Source organism: Calonectris borealis, chromosome 8, assembly GCF_964195595.1.
Source record: "Calonectris borealis chromosome 8, bCalBor7.hap1.2, whole genome shotgun sequence".
Classification (NCBI taxonomy): Eukaryota; Metazoa; Chordata; class Aves; order Procellariiformes; family Procellariidae; genus Calonectris; species Calonectris borealis.
Genome location: NC_134319.1, coordinates 2,811,370 through 2,828,621, shown reverse-complemented (window position 1 = coordinate 2,828,621; position 17,252 = coordinate 2,811,370). Strand labels below are relative to the sequence as shown.

Genomic DNA, 17,252 nt, shown 5'->3' with positions numbered 1-17,252 from the left:
ATTAAGTCGCCTTTGTGCAGAGAAGGGGTGGTGATCGATGCAAATTGTCTGCAAATCTGAAAATATTAAAGTTTTGGGGTTTTTAACTTCTTCCAAAGGAAGTGATGGGAAGATTTGTACGGTTTGAAACTCGTGTGGAAAACGTGCAAGGTATAAATACGTCGTAGGAGAGGTAAAAGCAGTAGTTACAGCCAAGAATATAAGCATTTACTGTAAATACTACATGGCGGTGTTGAGGCTTTAGTTTTAATTGTTGCTTTAATGGTGAAGATCACCAAATAGGTTAATAGCACATCCTTGATTGAAACGACTTAGAGGCACCCAAAAGAAGCACAAGGAAAATTCTCCAGTGTAATTAAAATGATCGCAAATATTGCAATGTAAATTTGCCACAGTACTGCCTTTGCCCAGTTTCTGGTCTTGGTTTTCTGAGGGCGTACATTTGTAATGGGAGCTGGTCTCTTCTCAAGGTCCTTGCATCATGGAACCAGTCGCGCTTTAAAAATACACTATTGCAAGGTGCAAAAAGTAAGTTTTAAGGCAAACTGCACCTGAAAAGAGATTTGAAGTAGATATCCCACATAGCTCAGTCTGGAGCAGTCCTTGCTCTAGGATGACAGGTCTGTCTGAGGGCTGGCCTTTAATTTACGGGGTTAAAACAATTCTTCTTCTGCATATTTTATTTCCATCGTTTTCCCATTAACTTTATTCTCTTTTTGCCACTTGTGTGCTGTAGCAAGAGAAAGGAGGGGTGGGCTGGGCTGCAGTAATTTTTTGCTTTCCTTTTCCAGCTCTGCTGCGGATTATTTAGACATCTATGTCTTCATTTTCCATAATACGTGCTTACTGAGAAAAGCTGAGGGACTTTGTTAATTTTTGCATTAAAGTGCTTCGACATGCTCCAGTAACAAGCGCAATGTAAATGGGGTGTTTATAGCTGAAACGCTGATCCCCTTGGCCCGTGGCGATCAGTTTGGGGCTGCAGGAGTGCCTGTGGCGGGGCAGTTGAGGTTGATAACTTTATTTTTGCCTTCCTAGAAGGCATGCCAGAATTGGACCTGGTGTTCATCTGCTTGAAACCATAATATCTATCATGACTGAGAGACCTGAAATTCAGTCTGGCAGCTTTGTGTGTACGAAGAAGTGATGTAGCAATACACTCAACATTTTGAGTCAAGATACATACAACTTCTCTGCCGAGTAATTTAAAGCAAATAGTTGGGGTAGCGTGAGGACTGCATGTCAGGATGCACATGTCACTTTGAGTGAGTGTGAGCGGTGACTTTTGGCATGAAATAAAATCAGAGCAGAGGAAGATGCCAGATGATTCTGAATTAAACCCCAGCATTTATTGCCCTTGTTCTGAGAAATGAATAATGTTAGTTGCTAACAAGGTATCCTGTTGCTATCACTAATAAATTTTGATGGGAGCACTGGGACAATTAGCTAACATCCTGAAAAGTCATTATTTTTCCTTAAGAGTTTGTTCTTTAGTATTCCTCGGAAATATTTCTTTAGCATGGAGATGTTTAATTTGCAGTCTTAGTTCTTCTCAGTCTGGTTTTGCGCAAAGATAAACATGCTTTTTGTGAAACCCATCTTTAATCAATCTTAGTCTTGAGATTCTTTAGCCAACAAAAAATCAACAACATTTTTGCTTGCTTCGTAGGAGCTGTAATTTTTTGAAGTGGTCACATTTTAATGGGGATAGGAAAAGCCACAGCCTTGATCTGAGAACTACGTTCCTTGTGAAATGTCAAGACTTTTCCTCGATGGAGAGGGCTTTGGGGAGTTTTCAGAGAGCAGGTTGCCAATAATGTCAACAAGCAGCTCCTGGCAGAGTGGATGAGCCCATGCAGAGCTCCATGCCGTCACGGTTTGGCTGCTTTCGGTGTGTGACTTCTTCACTGCGAGGGTGGTGAGGCACTGGAAGAGGTTGCCCAGAGAAGTTGTGGATGCCCCGTCCCTGGAAGTGTTCAAGGCCAGGTTGGATGGGGTTTTGAGCAACCTGGTCTAATGGAAGGTGTCCTTGCCCATGGCAGGGGCGTTGGAACTAGATGATCTTTAAGGTCCCTTCCAACCCAAATAATTCTAGGATTCTATGATGATTCTATGACACAGCACCCTTCCTGATCTTACAACCTGATGGTGGTGGGTCTGATCAAGAGGACAGGAGACCTTTCTATCTGTCTGTCCATCCGTTTCTCTCTCTTTCTTCCTTGCTGTGAAGAGCGAGGATAATGCAGAAGATCATCAAAAGCTCTTTGTCCCTATCTGAGTCTTGAATCAAAACACCAGTGCCGATGGAGTGCTGTTGATTATGCTGTGTTGGATAAAATACTAAAAGCACCGAACATCTGCGTCCAATAAGGAACCCACAGTACTTTTTGTAGAGCAAGGAATTTAGCTGCCGGTTCTTGTTCCCGCTGTATACGGCATTTTTCACTTTGCTCATCGCTGAGTGGTTTTGATGTGTTGAGCAGCTGCCACAGTTAAAGATGTTTTGTCAGTGACGAGCAAGTTCATAATTGCGTATGTTAGGTGGGGACGGAGGAGGGCAAGCGCAGTTAAACGTTTGTGTTTATGTTCGGTAACCTGAGTGTGTCAAAAGACTGAGGTATGTGAAATATTTGTAAAGAGATGAGAGAGAAAATTTGTGTCCAGACTGCTCTGGGACTCCCTGACGCAAAAACTTGCACTCTCCACGTACATTTGCATGTATATATGGTAGAAGTTTTGCAACTTAAAAATATATTTTTTCCCCAGTATTGATAATGTATATTAAAAATATTGACCAAAATTACTAAAGCTATGTTTAAACTGCATTTATTCTACATAATTTTTAAAGTTATGGAGGGCAGTTAATTATTTCCAAATACATGTGACTATATGACTCTTTTTTTTTTCTTTTCTTTTCTTTTCTTCCCCTTTCCCCCCCTTAAGTCTAGTTTTGAGAAGGGATCAAAAAATGTCGGTGCCTCAGTAACTCTAACTGTTCACAGGTAGTCTCATTCATCTCCTTTAAGAGTAACGCTGTTAGTTTAAGATGCATGTAGTGTTTATGGATGTAGTTTAAACTAATTTTAAAGAATGCCAGTTTAAGGAGACATTGTCTTCATTGATATTTCTACATGGCAGTGAAGATATTAAAATTAAGCAGTTAATCAATAATGATCACTTTTTACATATTCAAAAATTCAATTTGATTAGAGCTTCTTCAGAAAGAGCCTCTAGTCTGATGAGCTCTAGCTATGTAAAATGAGACTTCTTGTAACTCTACAGGAATCATAAAATTTAATCTGATGTTAAGACCAAAGAAGTCAGTGTCTGAGGTTTTGTTACGCATTTGTATGAAAGACTATTTTACTTATTTGTAATTCAGAAAATCATTAAGGAGTTTAATAGTAAATTATCAGGAAATGACTCCTATACTTGAAGGGCAAATTTCTAAACTTGTGAGAAGGCTGTGCTATACTCTTCACCGATAACAGAAGTTAAACCTCTGCTTTAAGGAAAAAACAATCAGCCCAACCTTAAATACGGTTATACTGGCATGAATCAAGAACAAAAGGCAAACTCCTGGCCTGTGTGTGCAACAGCAGTGCTGCTCGCAGTGGGCTCCAGCGCTCCTCTCGGGAGCATTTGTCTGGTTTTGTAATGCTAAAATTTCTGAAAGTGAATTCAGTCACCTACAGAAGCGATGATCTTAAGCCTAGTAACAAATATTTTCCTTATCCTTAGTCAGTTTTCACAGATCTCGTCTAAGTCATAAAAGGTTCTCCTGCATAAAAGGTTCTCCTGCATCCCGCGTGCAAGGACCCCATAAACCGAGAGATGGAGGCTCTCAGCAAATCCTGCATCTGGCTGGCTTGGGGCAGCTGCAGCTACCTCCCCGTAGGATGAAATCATTTTGAGTTGGGCTGAAAGCAAATATATTGGATTAGGAGAGTTTTAGTTTGCTTAAAGAGACTTGCTTCCTGTGGTCATAACTTGAGATTTCCTTGTGGTAACCGATTCCATCTGTCTGTGGTTTTTGTTTCTGCTAATTGTTGTTTTAAGGGTATGGTTTAGAAGTGCATTGTTTCATTGTCTGTTTGTGTCTACGAACCCCAGCCCTCACAGCAAGCACTCTGTAAGGACAGAACCAGAAAATCAGTGTCTTCCATTCTAACTGGGCACCATATTTTGTTGAAGCAATTGCAACTTACTGGATTTCAATTCCGTAATTAAAATCTTCAACCAGAAGAATGGTGCTTGTTTTTCTATACCACTTTTGCTTGTAATATTTTGGGCCTCCACTATGTGATAGCATATATATGTGGGTGTGTTGGTGTGTGTACATACACGTGCGTACATGAAAAAACGTAACATCAGTTTAAGCAATTAAGTGCAGTTGACAATAAGCAACTAAATAAAGAACCTTAAACACAAATAGAATGTGCATTGAGCTAAATGGAAAGCATTAGAATAGCACTGGGTGAGTGATACATAGATGTAAGTCAGTGACTGATGTGCTGTTAACATTAAGTAAGTTGGTCAGTATCTTTTGATGTAGCTTTTTTTTGTGTTATTTGCTCTTTCAGTCTTGACAGTATTGAAAAAAACCCTACTCTGCCCAGTTTCTCTCCAAGAGATGTTTCAGCTTTCATGCTAGTTAAGAAAGGCTAGTTAAGGCTCTTCGTCCAGAACGGGATGTTATGCAGACCTTGCTTGCAGTTTGTTGTAATTTCTTAGGAATAGGTTGATGGTAGAAAAATTCTTTGATAGGAAGTAAATCGTTTTTCGAAGTACTAGAATAATCAGACCGCAAGTCAAATGTCCTCAAAATGTTCAAGGTCACAAAAATGTTAACAAATAAAACTGGCCTACGTAAATGATACAAAACTGCATTTAAGACCTTGAAAGCTTCAGAAGTGTTTCCAGTTATTTATAACCCTTTAAATCCCTTTTTATGTAAATTTTGTTAAGGCATTGGTTTAATTATATTTTATCGTCTTTAGAACTATGCACTGGAATACTTTTTGCATTAGAGTTATGAATGTATTTGAATTATTTAACCTAATCAAAATGTAACAAAACTTCAGACTGTCGAGTTCCTTCTGCTATTTGGAATGTAAATCCTCAAGTTTTGGTACGGAAAACACGTTTACAATTGCTCTATTAGATCTTTTTCATAAAGGCATAAAGAGGAAATCCTTTTCATGCAAAACCTAAAAATTTTTTAAACGTTAAAGATGAAATAGTAGTACTGGTGAAAGAGTCTCTAGCAAGAAAAAGTTTGGTTCGACAACAGGAGGAGACACTTTCTGATGGCATGCCTGGATGCTACGCATGTTTCCTAAGCTGGAACCTCTACTGTTTAAATGTAGATGAAAGAGCATGCTCTTTTATGAGCCTGTCTTTCAAGAAATATTGTGGGGGAAAATACAAGATATTATTGTAGAGAGCAGATACAATCCACCGTGATGAGCTTATACCTTCTAGTTTTGGGTTTCAGAATTTTTCCTGGACCCTTAAAATATGTATAATGTTGGAGTTACCAAAATAATTATTTTTCGTTGAACCTTCAAAAAGATGCATTTCCATTGTAAATGCTGTGTAGGTTTAATAGATAGTGTTAAATTGCTAATCCTGTTGTTGTCATTTCAGATTTGATGGAAATTTTAACACCAACGTTTCTAGGACTATTAGCTGTGATAGACTGTCTACCACTGTCAATAGCAGAGCCTTCAATCCCGGACGTGACTTAAATTCTGGTAAGTCGTATAGTTTTGGGTTTTTTCCTTCCACTGTAGGGTTTTTTTTTTCCCCATTAGACTTTAACATTTCCTTGGCATAGAGAATTAGCATTGATTGCCATAGCAACAAGCTTTTATTTCTCCTTGAAACTGTCACACTGCTCTTGATTTGAGATTTCATGATTGAAAGATGATACCTAAAGTAATGCCCTTAGTCTAAGTACTTTATAAAAATGTCATGAAGATTTTATTCCAGCCTACCATGGATAATTTTGTTGTGGTTTATGCACTTTTTATTTCTTCTTTTTTTTTCCAAGGCACTTTCCTTCCTAGGCCTGTCTGCTTTGGCATCAGTAGTGTCAGCTGCTGAAGGGGCCATGCAAAGAAGTTCTCTGATCTTCTTAGCTGAGTTCAGCTAATGTGAGGCTGTGTTTGCAGCGATATGCAAAAAACTACATAATATAAGGACATCCTAAAATACTTCCTTTCTTTGTCTTGTCAGGGCATTTCCATCTTGACAGTCAATGCATTTGCTTGACATACTTAAAGAGCTAGAAATAAGCTTAGAACCAAAATACATATGACTTGTCCCTGAAAAATTCAGCTTTTGGTCATCCAGTACAGTAAGGTTTTCTTTTTTTCATCCTGGTCAACTTGAATTAATACATGGATTTCAGGTTTTTTAGTCGTAGTTTTGTTCAGCTGTTCCATCTTGCTTTTCAACTTTTTATGATGCCTTAGTGCTCTAAATTAGAGAACACTATAGATTTTGGTTGTGAATTTCATGTAGTGTAAGTTTTGGGGTTTGGTGGTGATTTTGTTGGGTGTTCTGTTTTGTTTTGTTGTGGTGTTTTGTTTTGGGTTTTTTTTTTTTGGATGAGTGATGCAGACTTCAGAGAATGTGGTTTTTTTTATTTTAATTCTCATGTGTCTTTTGGAATAAAATACTGATTTTTTTTTTTTTTTTCTTTAACTTGACTGATGAAGTGGCAGACCCACCATCCCACCATCACCACACACCAAGCATTTGCATATCTTTCAACAAATAGGATGAAAGAACCCCAAATTTCTGTTTAGCCTCCCCTACTGTGTCCCTTCTTATAGCTTTGCATTGTTTCTGCATTTAATTGCTGTCTTAATGAAATCTAAACACAAAAAGTAAAAACCAAAAGCAAAACGAACAGTCCCCATAGGTTTCTTTCGATCCCATCCACTGTATACCACATCTTGAATGCAGGTGCTGGCCAGAGAAGCCAATTTCCTGACATGTGTCTCATCACCATAATTTGTGTAGTGTTTTCCATCCTAAAGATAGGCAGTCTTTGTTCACTTACTGTGATTTGCTGGGCTTTGTTTTACTCATAAGCTCTCTCTTTATTAAAAACAAACAAACAAACAACTTATTCTTATTAAAATAATGTTTAAAATCACATGCAATTGTTGATTAATCAAAATAATTTTTGAAAGCAAGTTTTCAGGCACTGTTATAAAAGCATTGAGTGAATCACTTAATGTTTTTTATTTAACTAGAAAAAACATTCTTTACTTTTTCTACTGCAGAAGATGCATGTAAAGTATTAAAGAAATATTCCTTCTTCTGAGTGGTGGAAAACAAATAACCTATAGTTTCCCATAAACATTTTTTAAATTTCTGGTTTGAATTCTCACAAAAACAACATGAGTGCATGATCAAGCTTCTTGCCATCCTGGTTCAACAGTAAGACTTGAGTGCCTCCTCCTTCTGGCTTGAAAGCTTCCCGATGAAAGGAGTATCTTCAAAAAATGGCATTGGCAGGAAAGGGCAGCAGAAGAGAAGAGGGAATTGGAGTGATAGTAAGAACAGGGAAGTGCTTCAGGATTTATTGACAGCAAACTCCTCCAGCTTTTCTGTTGTGGAGGGAGGTTTTTTTATTAGTAAGAAGATGTCTGTGAGAGAGTAATGGAACAGAAAGACTGGATTGATGCAGAAAAATGAGGTGGAAACAGGCTTATCTGAAAAACAAAAGTTGATATTGGGTACACACCTAGTGAAATTAGAAGTTAAGTTTTCTGTAGGTGAGCTACAAGGAATACCCTTAGTCCTCGCCTCCTTGTGTGAAGGTGTTTGAAAGTCTGTGAGATGATGGTTCCCACCGTCCCTTCCCTGGTCTTCAGTTGAGAACATCTAAACCACGTGAGCTCCACCACCCGGGCCACAGAACAGGAGACTGGTGTGGCTTCGGGGAAGGGTTGAGCAGAATAATGCTGGTGTAGAGCTGGACATCGCCCATGTCCAAAGCAGTGTCCCTGCAGAAGTATTTGGGTTTTGGAGTAAACTGGATGTGGGAAGGCTTAGGGGCAGGAGGCTGGGTGTTTGGTTTGTGGGTGGAGGGTATTGTGTTGGTGGTATCTGCATCTCTCGCTTATGTAGTCATGGGCCACGACCTGTTGTGCCAAAAAAGCAGTCTCTGCCCTCAGGAATTAATGGTCTAAGACAATAGTTGGCTTGAGACAGACTGGGGATATAAACAGACTGGGAAGCAGTTTTGGTCAGAAGGACAGAATGCTGTCGGTGCACCAGCATCCTTACAGCTGTGAAGATGGCTGTCAGGTTAGAAATGGGTTTTAAAAGTACTGGCTTAGTGTCCTCTGTCTCTCAAAACTCTTAATTTTTTCTTATTTCTGCAGTGACCTAGTTCTGTGAAACCACTTACCTTAAAGGATACACTTAGGACAGAGCACTTTGCACAGGAGCTGTTTCTGAATAAATCTACGTGTCTGTATTCATTACTCTAAACTAAAGCCGTCTTTGAACAAGGATAAAGATCAAACAAGAAAAAAGTTTCTCTAATCTCATATTTTTCTTACTTCTCTTGTAAGTGTCCTCACGTAGATCTCCTGAGGAATACCTGTTGCACTTTGGATTCAGACTCCACCTCAGCCTGAATTATTTTTCTGCTCTAAAAAGCCTAAGACTTGTTGGTACATTTGGGTATTTTGATTGTGTTTTTTCTCTCCTGCCTTGCTTTGCTCGTTTAGACTTAAAGGCAGGATGGGAAGCCACGGCTTCCCAAAAATCATGTCATACTGTCTTTCCTACTGGATGCAGCGTGATGGGGAGGACCCCAAGTGCGTCAGCCTCCTGGAGAAAGGGTTTGAAAGCCCTCTGCTCCTCCAGCCCAGAAACAGGAGCTCCCGTACTCTTCTCTAGTTTGCCCACAGTTTCTCAAACCAGCCTGGCCTGTCCATCAACCAGGTTGTCTTCCCGAATGGGTTGGTCATTCCATTCTTCATGTAAAAAAAAAAAATTCCCATGAGTATCTCTCTTTTCTGGCTTGAGTTTTGCAGTTTAAATAATCCAGCCTATAAAAAGCTCTCAGCAAAACATAAATTTAAACTCCGCTGCGTTCGGCTTCAATCTCAATTCTTTAAATGTTAATCTTGGCCTGCTCTGCGCGCAGCGTAAGAAAGTGGGATCAGAGTGGTGAAGTTGTAGGTGTTGGAAGGGAATGGAATTTGCACCACAGGCTCCGGCTGAGCCACAGGAGCAGAGCCTGGGAGAGCCCTCGGTGCAGACAACAACCTCAGCTTCTAGTCTGAACAATGTGTTAAGAAGGGTAAGTGTAGCTGATGAAACTTTCAAAAATAAAGAACTTTTTTTTGCAGTTTTCTATTGGGTTTTTATAATACAGAGAGAAAATAAACACTAATCTTGGGGAAGGAAAGAAGAAGAAAGAAATAGATGTATGTCTCTCTTTTCTCAACCCTTAAAAAATAATGCTTTTGCTGGTTTTTTTTTCTTGATATTAGGTGACCTTTTTTTAATGCCATGGAAAGGTTTTGTTTTATCTTGGCTTGAGTTTTCCGTTTGGATTACTTTTAGCCATTACCACAAAATAGATAAGGAGAGAGTCTTTATTCTTCAGATGGAATCGCAGGCTTCAGTTAGTTAGATTAAGAGATCTGTCCTCACTGGTATGAATAGTCCTTTATTTATTAGACGACAAAATCTTACCCAGAGCCAGTGCATTATGTTATCAGATTCCTTCATTTTTTTTCTTTTTGAATAAACAAGGAACCAGTAAATCTTTCTCCTTCTCATCCTTCAAAGCGCCGAAATATCTGTTTCAAGTCAGGCAGCTTTAGCAGAGTGCTCTGCCCCAGCAATATGCAGAGATGGTACCAAGTTGCCAAATAAATATTGTCTGTGCCTTATTTGAGGTGTTGATGATTTAAAATGTGGAGTCCTTGGTCATGTTCCTTACATTGCGATACTTTAAACTGATGGCTCAGATGAGTTGAAATAGTTGGGAAGTGTTTGAGCAGACGAGCTAATACCACCCCCACTCTCCAAATCCTTTTAATCAAAGAAGCTGGGCTCATTCCTTAAAATGAAAGATTTTTTTACTTCTTTGCCCTTCAGAGTCAAAAGAGCTCCCAATGAGCGAGCTGGGCTCTCTCCTGGCTTGTGCCATCAGCAGAATTTTAATGGCGTTCGAGCTGCAGAGCCTTTTATTTCTGGTGAATATGTGTGAGCCAGAATATAGTTTGACTCGGAAAATCCTGGATCAGGTTTGTAGGTCTGGAGAGTTAGAGAATGTCTTTACTTGTGAAATAAACCCATTCAGTTTCTGCTGTTGTTTCTGGGGAACACTAAAGGGTCTTCACAATGATTATTTTTAATGGAGGTACTTGTCAGAGAAGAACTGCAGTGTGTGTGTTGCACAGAAAATTAAACTTCTCTTTTTTGCGGGGTGAGAACCGTGAGGTCTGCAGCTCAATAAATGTAATGCTAAAGAGGACTGTAAGAAACTCTTTCATAATGAGCAATTATGTTCAGTAGTTCCTTTTTTTTTTCCACTGACTGTTTGTGCTGTTCTTTGAAGATTAATTAGTTAATGATTTGACTATGCTTTGAAGATGTAAAGTGGTATCTAGAAGTGCTAAGTGTTATCGTATCGCATTCTCTTTGAAGTTTTATAAACTCTATCACATAGGGCTTTCGTTCTAAAAGTCCTTTTTGCCTTGTGAGATATTTATAGTTGGAGAGAATGATCATTTCAAATCCTCTCATGTTAACACTTTCCAACTTTGTCTGTCTGTAGCAGAATTTGGGGTCAGGTAGTGCTGCATTCCAAGTGGAGGGGACAGAGGTTTCGGAGTGACTTGGCAGTACCAGATCGTGGGCAGCTCCCAGTTGGCCATTTATATCCCCAGTCTGTGTCTGAAGTTAAGGGATACCACTAAGACTTCTGCGTTTATAAGACTTGGACTCTTGGCTTCCTCCAAGTAGTGCGATATCAAGGCTGGGTCTTTATTTAGTGGTGGTGTTCATTTTAGAAAAGCAAAATCTTTACATGTACTCAGTAATGCAAAGTACTTTGTAATTTGTGTTAGAACAGGGAGATGGGTACCTTCTTGTACTTATAAAAATGACTTGAACCTGACCAGAAAATGAAAAGTAAATTGCTTTTGAGTTAAAATGGGAACTTCAGGTCTTGGTCAAGCATACAGACACCTAAAAAGTGAGTACCAGTGAAATGCCCTGCACACATTTCTGCTAGTGCTGTCAAGGGTGTAATTTTGTCAAATTTAGCCTCTAGCTATAAGGTAGACAGGCAATTTGCCTTACAGTACGTTTTTTGCTGGGGTCTTCTGATTGTGTAACCTGTCCAGAGGCTGGCTTTGCTGGAAGGAGGAGGTGAGAGAGTGGAAAGTTTGGGGTAAGTGAGGTTAGGCTAAAAAAGAGCATCTGCTGGGTGTCCTGGCGGGGACCAAGAAACGAGGAAATATCTGCAGGGCGTTTGTACAGCGTTAGTGGATGGAAAATAAAAGTGCACTTAAAAAGTATGTATTTTTCAGCCATGGCTTATCTGCTGGGAGGTTGTCTACTGTGGTCATAGGAAAAAGGGGAGGGGGGGGGCAAAGAGTTACGATAAAATTGGTAGTCTCTGGGGAAGGCATTACTGAACTAACATACTAGCTGAAGGAAAACATGAGCAGAATTTTGTGAAAAGGAGGAACTGAGAGAGGCACTGAGGGTGTAAGGAGTTTGTTTGAGATTCAAAAACAATTGTTTTATGGGGAAAACGAACACTTTTAAATCCGGATACTCTCCTGGGGAAATAAACACAAATCATGGCCTTGTGGGAATGAAAAGTTTATCTTTTAATAATAATTTAAATCATTAAATTGTAAATAATATAAAGTATTAAATTATAAATAAGACTATAAATTAATTATAAAATCCTTTATTTTAATGCTGTTGGTAAAATTAAAGTGGGCGAGTTATTTCATCTAGGCTTTAACTAACTGTTCACGTCTGATTTGAAAATACATTTTTCAAGTTCTGTAACCCATTAACAAAAACTTAAATGCCAGAAATCCAGCCTCTTTATACAAAACAATTGCCATACTTCACCCCCAGAACTAGGAAATCCTGGTGGCTAGATATAAAAAGGAGGATTTAAATGTTCGATGTTCTCTTCTCCCTCCCTGCTCCTGAGGCACTGCAATCACGTGGAGCAGCAGTTCAGCCGTAGTGGTGGTGTGCCTGGACTTTGGCCTTATTTATTTCAAAGGGTAATTGTTTTAGCTTTTTCTAAGTTTTTTTGTATTGCAGTAGAATGGGTAATGTTGGTTGTCATACATTGCTGAAAGACAATGTTGTTTAAAAAAATATTTTAAAATAGTTTTTTCGGTTTTTTTTTTTCCTCCCAAGGTTTTGATACTTCTAAAGGATTTTTTTCCAGGCTTCTCTTTGCAGCTTAATAAAGGGTTACAAATACTTTCCTGGATTCCCACAGCTGTGGCCGTGCAATGTGCTCCCACACAGGAGAGCTTGTGTGGGCCGTGAGCACCGGTGCTGCACCTTCTCTGAAGGGTCAGGCTGCCAAACCCTCAGTGAGTTCAGAAATGAATCTGGGTTTTCCCAGACAAGATTTCGGAGAGGAAAAGAGAATGGGTGCTTTGCAGGGGGATGAGGAGAGGAATTTCTGGTAGTCCTAGCTGTAAAAGCTAGAAACTCTGTCTGGGTTAGGTTTATTTTGTTTTTAATTAAAACTGATTTTTGCCAAAGTTTTCCTAAATTTGGCAATATTAAAATTTCACATTGCTTTGTGTCCCTGCTACACAGAAACCATCGTCCGTGACCAAAGAAACCTGCTCTTTGTACAAAACAGAAATGGCGCTGCTAAACTAGTATCATACCAGGTGTAAAACCAAAACAAGGACTGAAGAGAAATTTAGGGGGAACTTGAGTGAAACAAACAATATTCGCACATTTGTTTGACTTTTGGTTGCAAGATCATGGGTGGTTTCTTTGAAAGTGTGAAAATTCCTGAGAAAAAGGTTCCTGCTCTGAAGAGCATCGCCAGGTTGATTTTACCTATGCACAGGGGGGAGGGAGAAACAAGCTTTGGCATCTTTGGGGCCGAGTTGGTGTTTTTTGGAGAAGGATGAGAAAGTAAGAGGTGTGAGCAGAGTGTAGTTCAGATCCCCGGCTCAGTCATTAACACACTTGGGAAAACCCTCATCAACCATTTCATGTTGTCTTCTTGTTTCTTCCTCGCTCCTCCTCCTCATCTCGTCCATTGAGGCACCGAATTCTTCAAAGCCACAACCGTGCAAAGCTGCATCTTTGTACTGAGCCCGGCAGGGTGCAACCAGGACTTCCCCTGGGACTTCTAGGCACTGTGGAAATACAAAAAACTCTGGCAAAAAGCGGGGGGAAAACCCCAAGATAGTGGTTTTTACAGGGTAATTGTGCTGAGCTGGATGTGGAGAGAACATCGTGGCCGCAGCCAGTCTGGGAAACTTGAGAAAGTGCTAAACTGTTGAGGATGTTGAACTTAAACTGTACTCTACGTGGGTATTTTGTCGTGGAATGTCTGCCTAAGGTTTGACATGTGCCTTGCTGTGATTTCCAACCCAAATATTGGCATATTTGATAATGACTGAGATTGAGGAGATGAAACTGTCTGGCCTATTTTCAGTGTCAATCCTAAGGGAAATGCCAAAAGTAAATGCTCAGCAAAAGGTGAAGCACTGTAAATCTGCCAGTTCTGGCAAGTTTTATAATCAAAGAACATGAAAGGAGAAATGGCAAGAAAATACTGTGTGGTTTTTGGTTTTTTTTTTTTTTTTAAATGCATTTTAAGCTGATGTGATCCATTTTAACTGTTAGGTAAAAACTAAAGTATTCAAAAACTAAAGAATTCAAGCATTCAAGTTTTATTTTCAGTTTGTTGCAAGCAGAGGTGATGATTTACCCCAAGCGGACTATGATCCTGTTGCTGCTGTGGCGATGAGGGGGTTTGTGCTTCCCATGCTAATGACTTTCTGTTCCCTCTCTCCTGGGAGCGTTTTTCCTCTTGCTTTGAGGGACTCGGCAAGCTGCCTAATGTCACCGGTGTGGCAAAGCTGGCAAATGCATGGGATGAGCGCCGATCCCTTCATCTCGCCGGGCTTGCAGGGTGCGCATGCTGGGTTGCAGCTGGGACGTTTCCATCGCGCTACGAGGCAGAAATCTCAATGCCGCCTCTGCCTCGAGTGATTCAAACGCGATTGTCACCGGCTGGGCTCGGGATTTCCGCAATATCCGTACACTCTGTTGGTTTAGCTTGGTGTATTAAGTATTTTTATAAGCTATTAGTGCAGACAGTCTCGGCCCCGGGGCAGCTGCTTTATTTGGTTGCTGGTTTTGGTGGTCTTTGGTGTTTTTACTAATGTAGTCAGTTTTGTTAACGTCACTAAGCTGTAGCTTTTCTTGTTAGTGTTAAGTAGCGCTTCCTTAAAGATTATTTTAATAGGAAAGTGAGCACATTTTGAAGAGAATTAATGTGGCCCATAAACTACAGGTGGGTTTGAGATGTATACCCTATGGTTATATTCTGAGCTCAGTTCCCGCTTGACTACATGACTTGGGAATGTGTCATTTACCTTCTTTGTTCTTCACTTTTTGTCCATGCAATGAGTAACGAGTGATCACCTGCCACAGAGGAGTTTCTGAGAGACTTGGAGGAAAGTTGTGATATAGCTGCTAAGAACTGTTATTATCATTCTTTCTAAATTTTATGATCTTGAAAACAGGAACCTGGTGGAGATGCTCAAGTGGGGATGGGTGGAACCAGCACGGGGTCACCACCCAGTACGTAGCGCTTTTGTGCGGCCACCCTTTGAGGGATAACCCTTTGAGGGAAGATGCTGTGTTTTCCCTGAAAAGTGGCTATTTCTCCTAACAGGCAGTAGATGAGGAGCCCACAGCCTTGTTAATGATGGCACAGGGGTAATGAGAAACTTGGGGAAATTCCTGAGTCCCAAGAGTGGGAGCTGTACCTATCTACCCTTACACAAACGGGAGAGCATGATGAACAAAGAGGAAAAATTCTCCCTTTTTTTAAAGCTTTTCACCTATTTCCGTACAGTGAGTTTTTCCTCAACCCACATTTGCGTGTAAAACTATTTTTGCTAAATGTTCATGTAGACGTTTTTAAACAGATGTCAGAATAGGTAATGTTAACAGATTGGGTTACAGAGCTGTAAGCGGCAAACCTACTTCATATTTGGAGTTATTTCAGTATAAAGAACACACGATATTTTTAACATTAGGGTTTTTTTCTTTATGAAAACTATGTGGACAATGTGTTTATCATTACATGTAGATGTATGTATGTATGGATACATATTATATATAATTGCTTTAATCTCTTTCTCCCTTGCGCCTGCCTTGGCTTCTTGGGTTGCAGTTATACTTCAGAGATTCAGGAATTGTCATCACACATTAAACAAAATCTGTCAAGTCCAGTGTTAAGTTTCCAAAAGACTTAAACTGTTTGCAAATCAGACAGGAGGGCCTATCAGTCCTCAAATGGAGCTACTTGTTGGCGTTGGGACCTTGGTTATTCTTCTCCAAGCACATTCGAGAGAGGCCTTGAATAAACATACCTCCAAGTTTGACCTCCCTTTGTAACTCTACTTCGTTTTTCATTTTTCCTCTCCAACCTTCAGTTCTTGCTGATAATCTGAAGTCTAACCCAGGAATTAAATGGCAGTATTTCAGCTCAGAAGAAGGCATTTTCACCGTTTTCCCAGCCCACAAGTTCCGGTGCAAAGGCAGCTATGAACACCGCAGCAGGTATGATTTGTCTCCTTACAATTTAGTGGGCAAAGCACTAAAACTGGATTCCTCAAGCACTGATTTTATTTCAGCGTTACGCTTTGCCAAGACGACAACATTCATGAGTAACTTTAATGGAGTCCCTTGGGTTTTCTTAGGTTTGTTTTTTAAAGCACGAGTTTTCACTTTTAAGAAACTGAGATGTAAAATAAAATTACATACAGGTTCCTCACCTCTCCCAAATCAAATAAGCTGTAAATATCAGTAACTTGTAAATTGTAGGTCAGCCCATAGGCAAAATTTGTCTCGTATTTGACTTATATTTGACTCCCGTTAATAAAGTGGTGAACATCTATTCTACTGATTTGGCAGGTGCATCGCTTTGGGGAGGGAGGTGGAAGGATGAGAGACTGGAAAGGGCATAGGTAGGAGCATTTTTCCAAGGTTCAAGTGGCACATTGTGGATAGTAGGGAAGCAGCAATAGTGGAAACTTTCTGTTTCTACTAAAAAAACTGTGGAATAAGGATCAAATGGTGACAGGGTTTTCCTGCGCAGGGGAATATTCCTGTTCTGTAGGCATGAAGCAAAGCAGTTGCAGTGCAGTATTTTTTTTCCCTAACTTTTGCTGTCAGTTCTGTGGGACTGATAAAGACTCAAGGGTGCAGTCTTCTAAGAAAGTGCAGTGGCTTTAGTATCTCTGGTCACACATTAGCTAATTGTACCAGTTAATCAATCTATGCGGAGGAAGTATCAGCACATCCAGGTATGTTTCCACGTAGCTGAGTGTACAGAGACTAAGTAATGTTTTGGTTACCTGTCAGTGTTGAGCAATCAAATATTTACAGATGTTATCTCCTATGTGTCATCAAAGCATGAAGTGTCTGGGCTTGATTAACTTTTCTGTGGCCTTGGAAAGGTGCGGTCTGAAGATGTGAGGTACCCCAGTCTTGATCAGAATTTTGACACTAAAACCATCGGTGATTTCATCCAAATCACTTAGTCTTGGTCGCAGTTTCTCCATGGCTAAATAAGGGATATCTTTTTGCTAATATTTACTTCAGAGGGTAGTTTGGATGAATTAATTAGTTAATACTTAAGTGCTTTGAAGATCAAAGGCCCTATTTAAGTTCTAGGTATTAATACCAGTGTAGAGCTGCAGGCTGTTTTACAATTAAGAACTGATTTGTGCCAGTTGTTTATTGCAGTGCCTTGTCTAAAATCTTCTGCGTTTCCCTTACTCTTAATAAGATTTTTGTGGCTGCCTTTGATATAATAAAATTTAGATCCGAAAACTCACACTTGACACTAACTAGTTTTGGGTCTGGTCTAAAGAGGGAAGACAGTCCTGTCTTTTTTTAATTCTTCTTCTTTGCTGAAGATCTTCCTAATTTGTTCCAGGTTGAAACCTTGCTACGAG

At 39.9% G+C, this 17,252-nt stretch overlaps 1 protein-coding gene across 1 annotated transcript in view; it reads left to right on the top strand.

Annotated features, from left to right (window-relative positions):
• The window catches only part of CACHD1 (cache domain containing 1), a 112,058-nt gene that overhangs the window by 58,973 nt on the left and 35,833 nt on the right, over window positions 1-17,252 (top strand). The window contains exons 4-5 of the mRNA XM_075155598.1: window positions 5,650-5,756; window positions 15,726-15,852. Of these exons, the coding sequence (XP_075011699.1) occupies window positions 5,650-5,756; window positions 15,726-15,852 (234 nt within the window). The remainder of the gene's footprint in view (window positions 1-5,649; window positions 5,757-15,725; window positions 15,853-17,252) is intronic.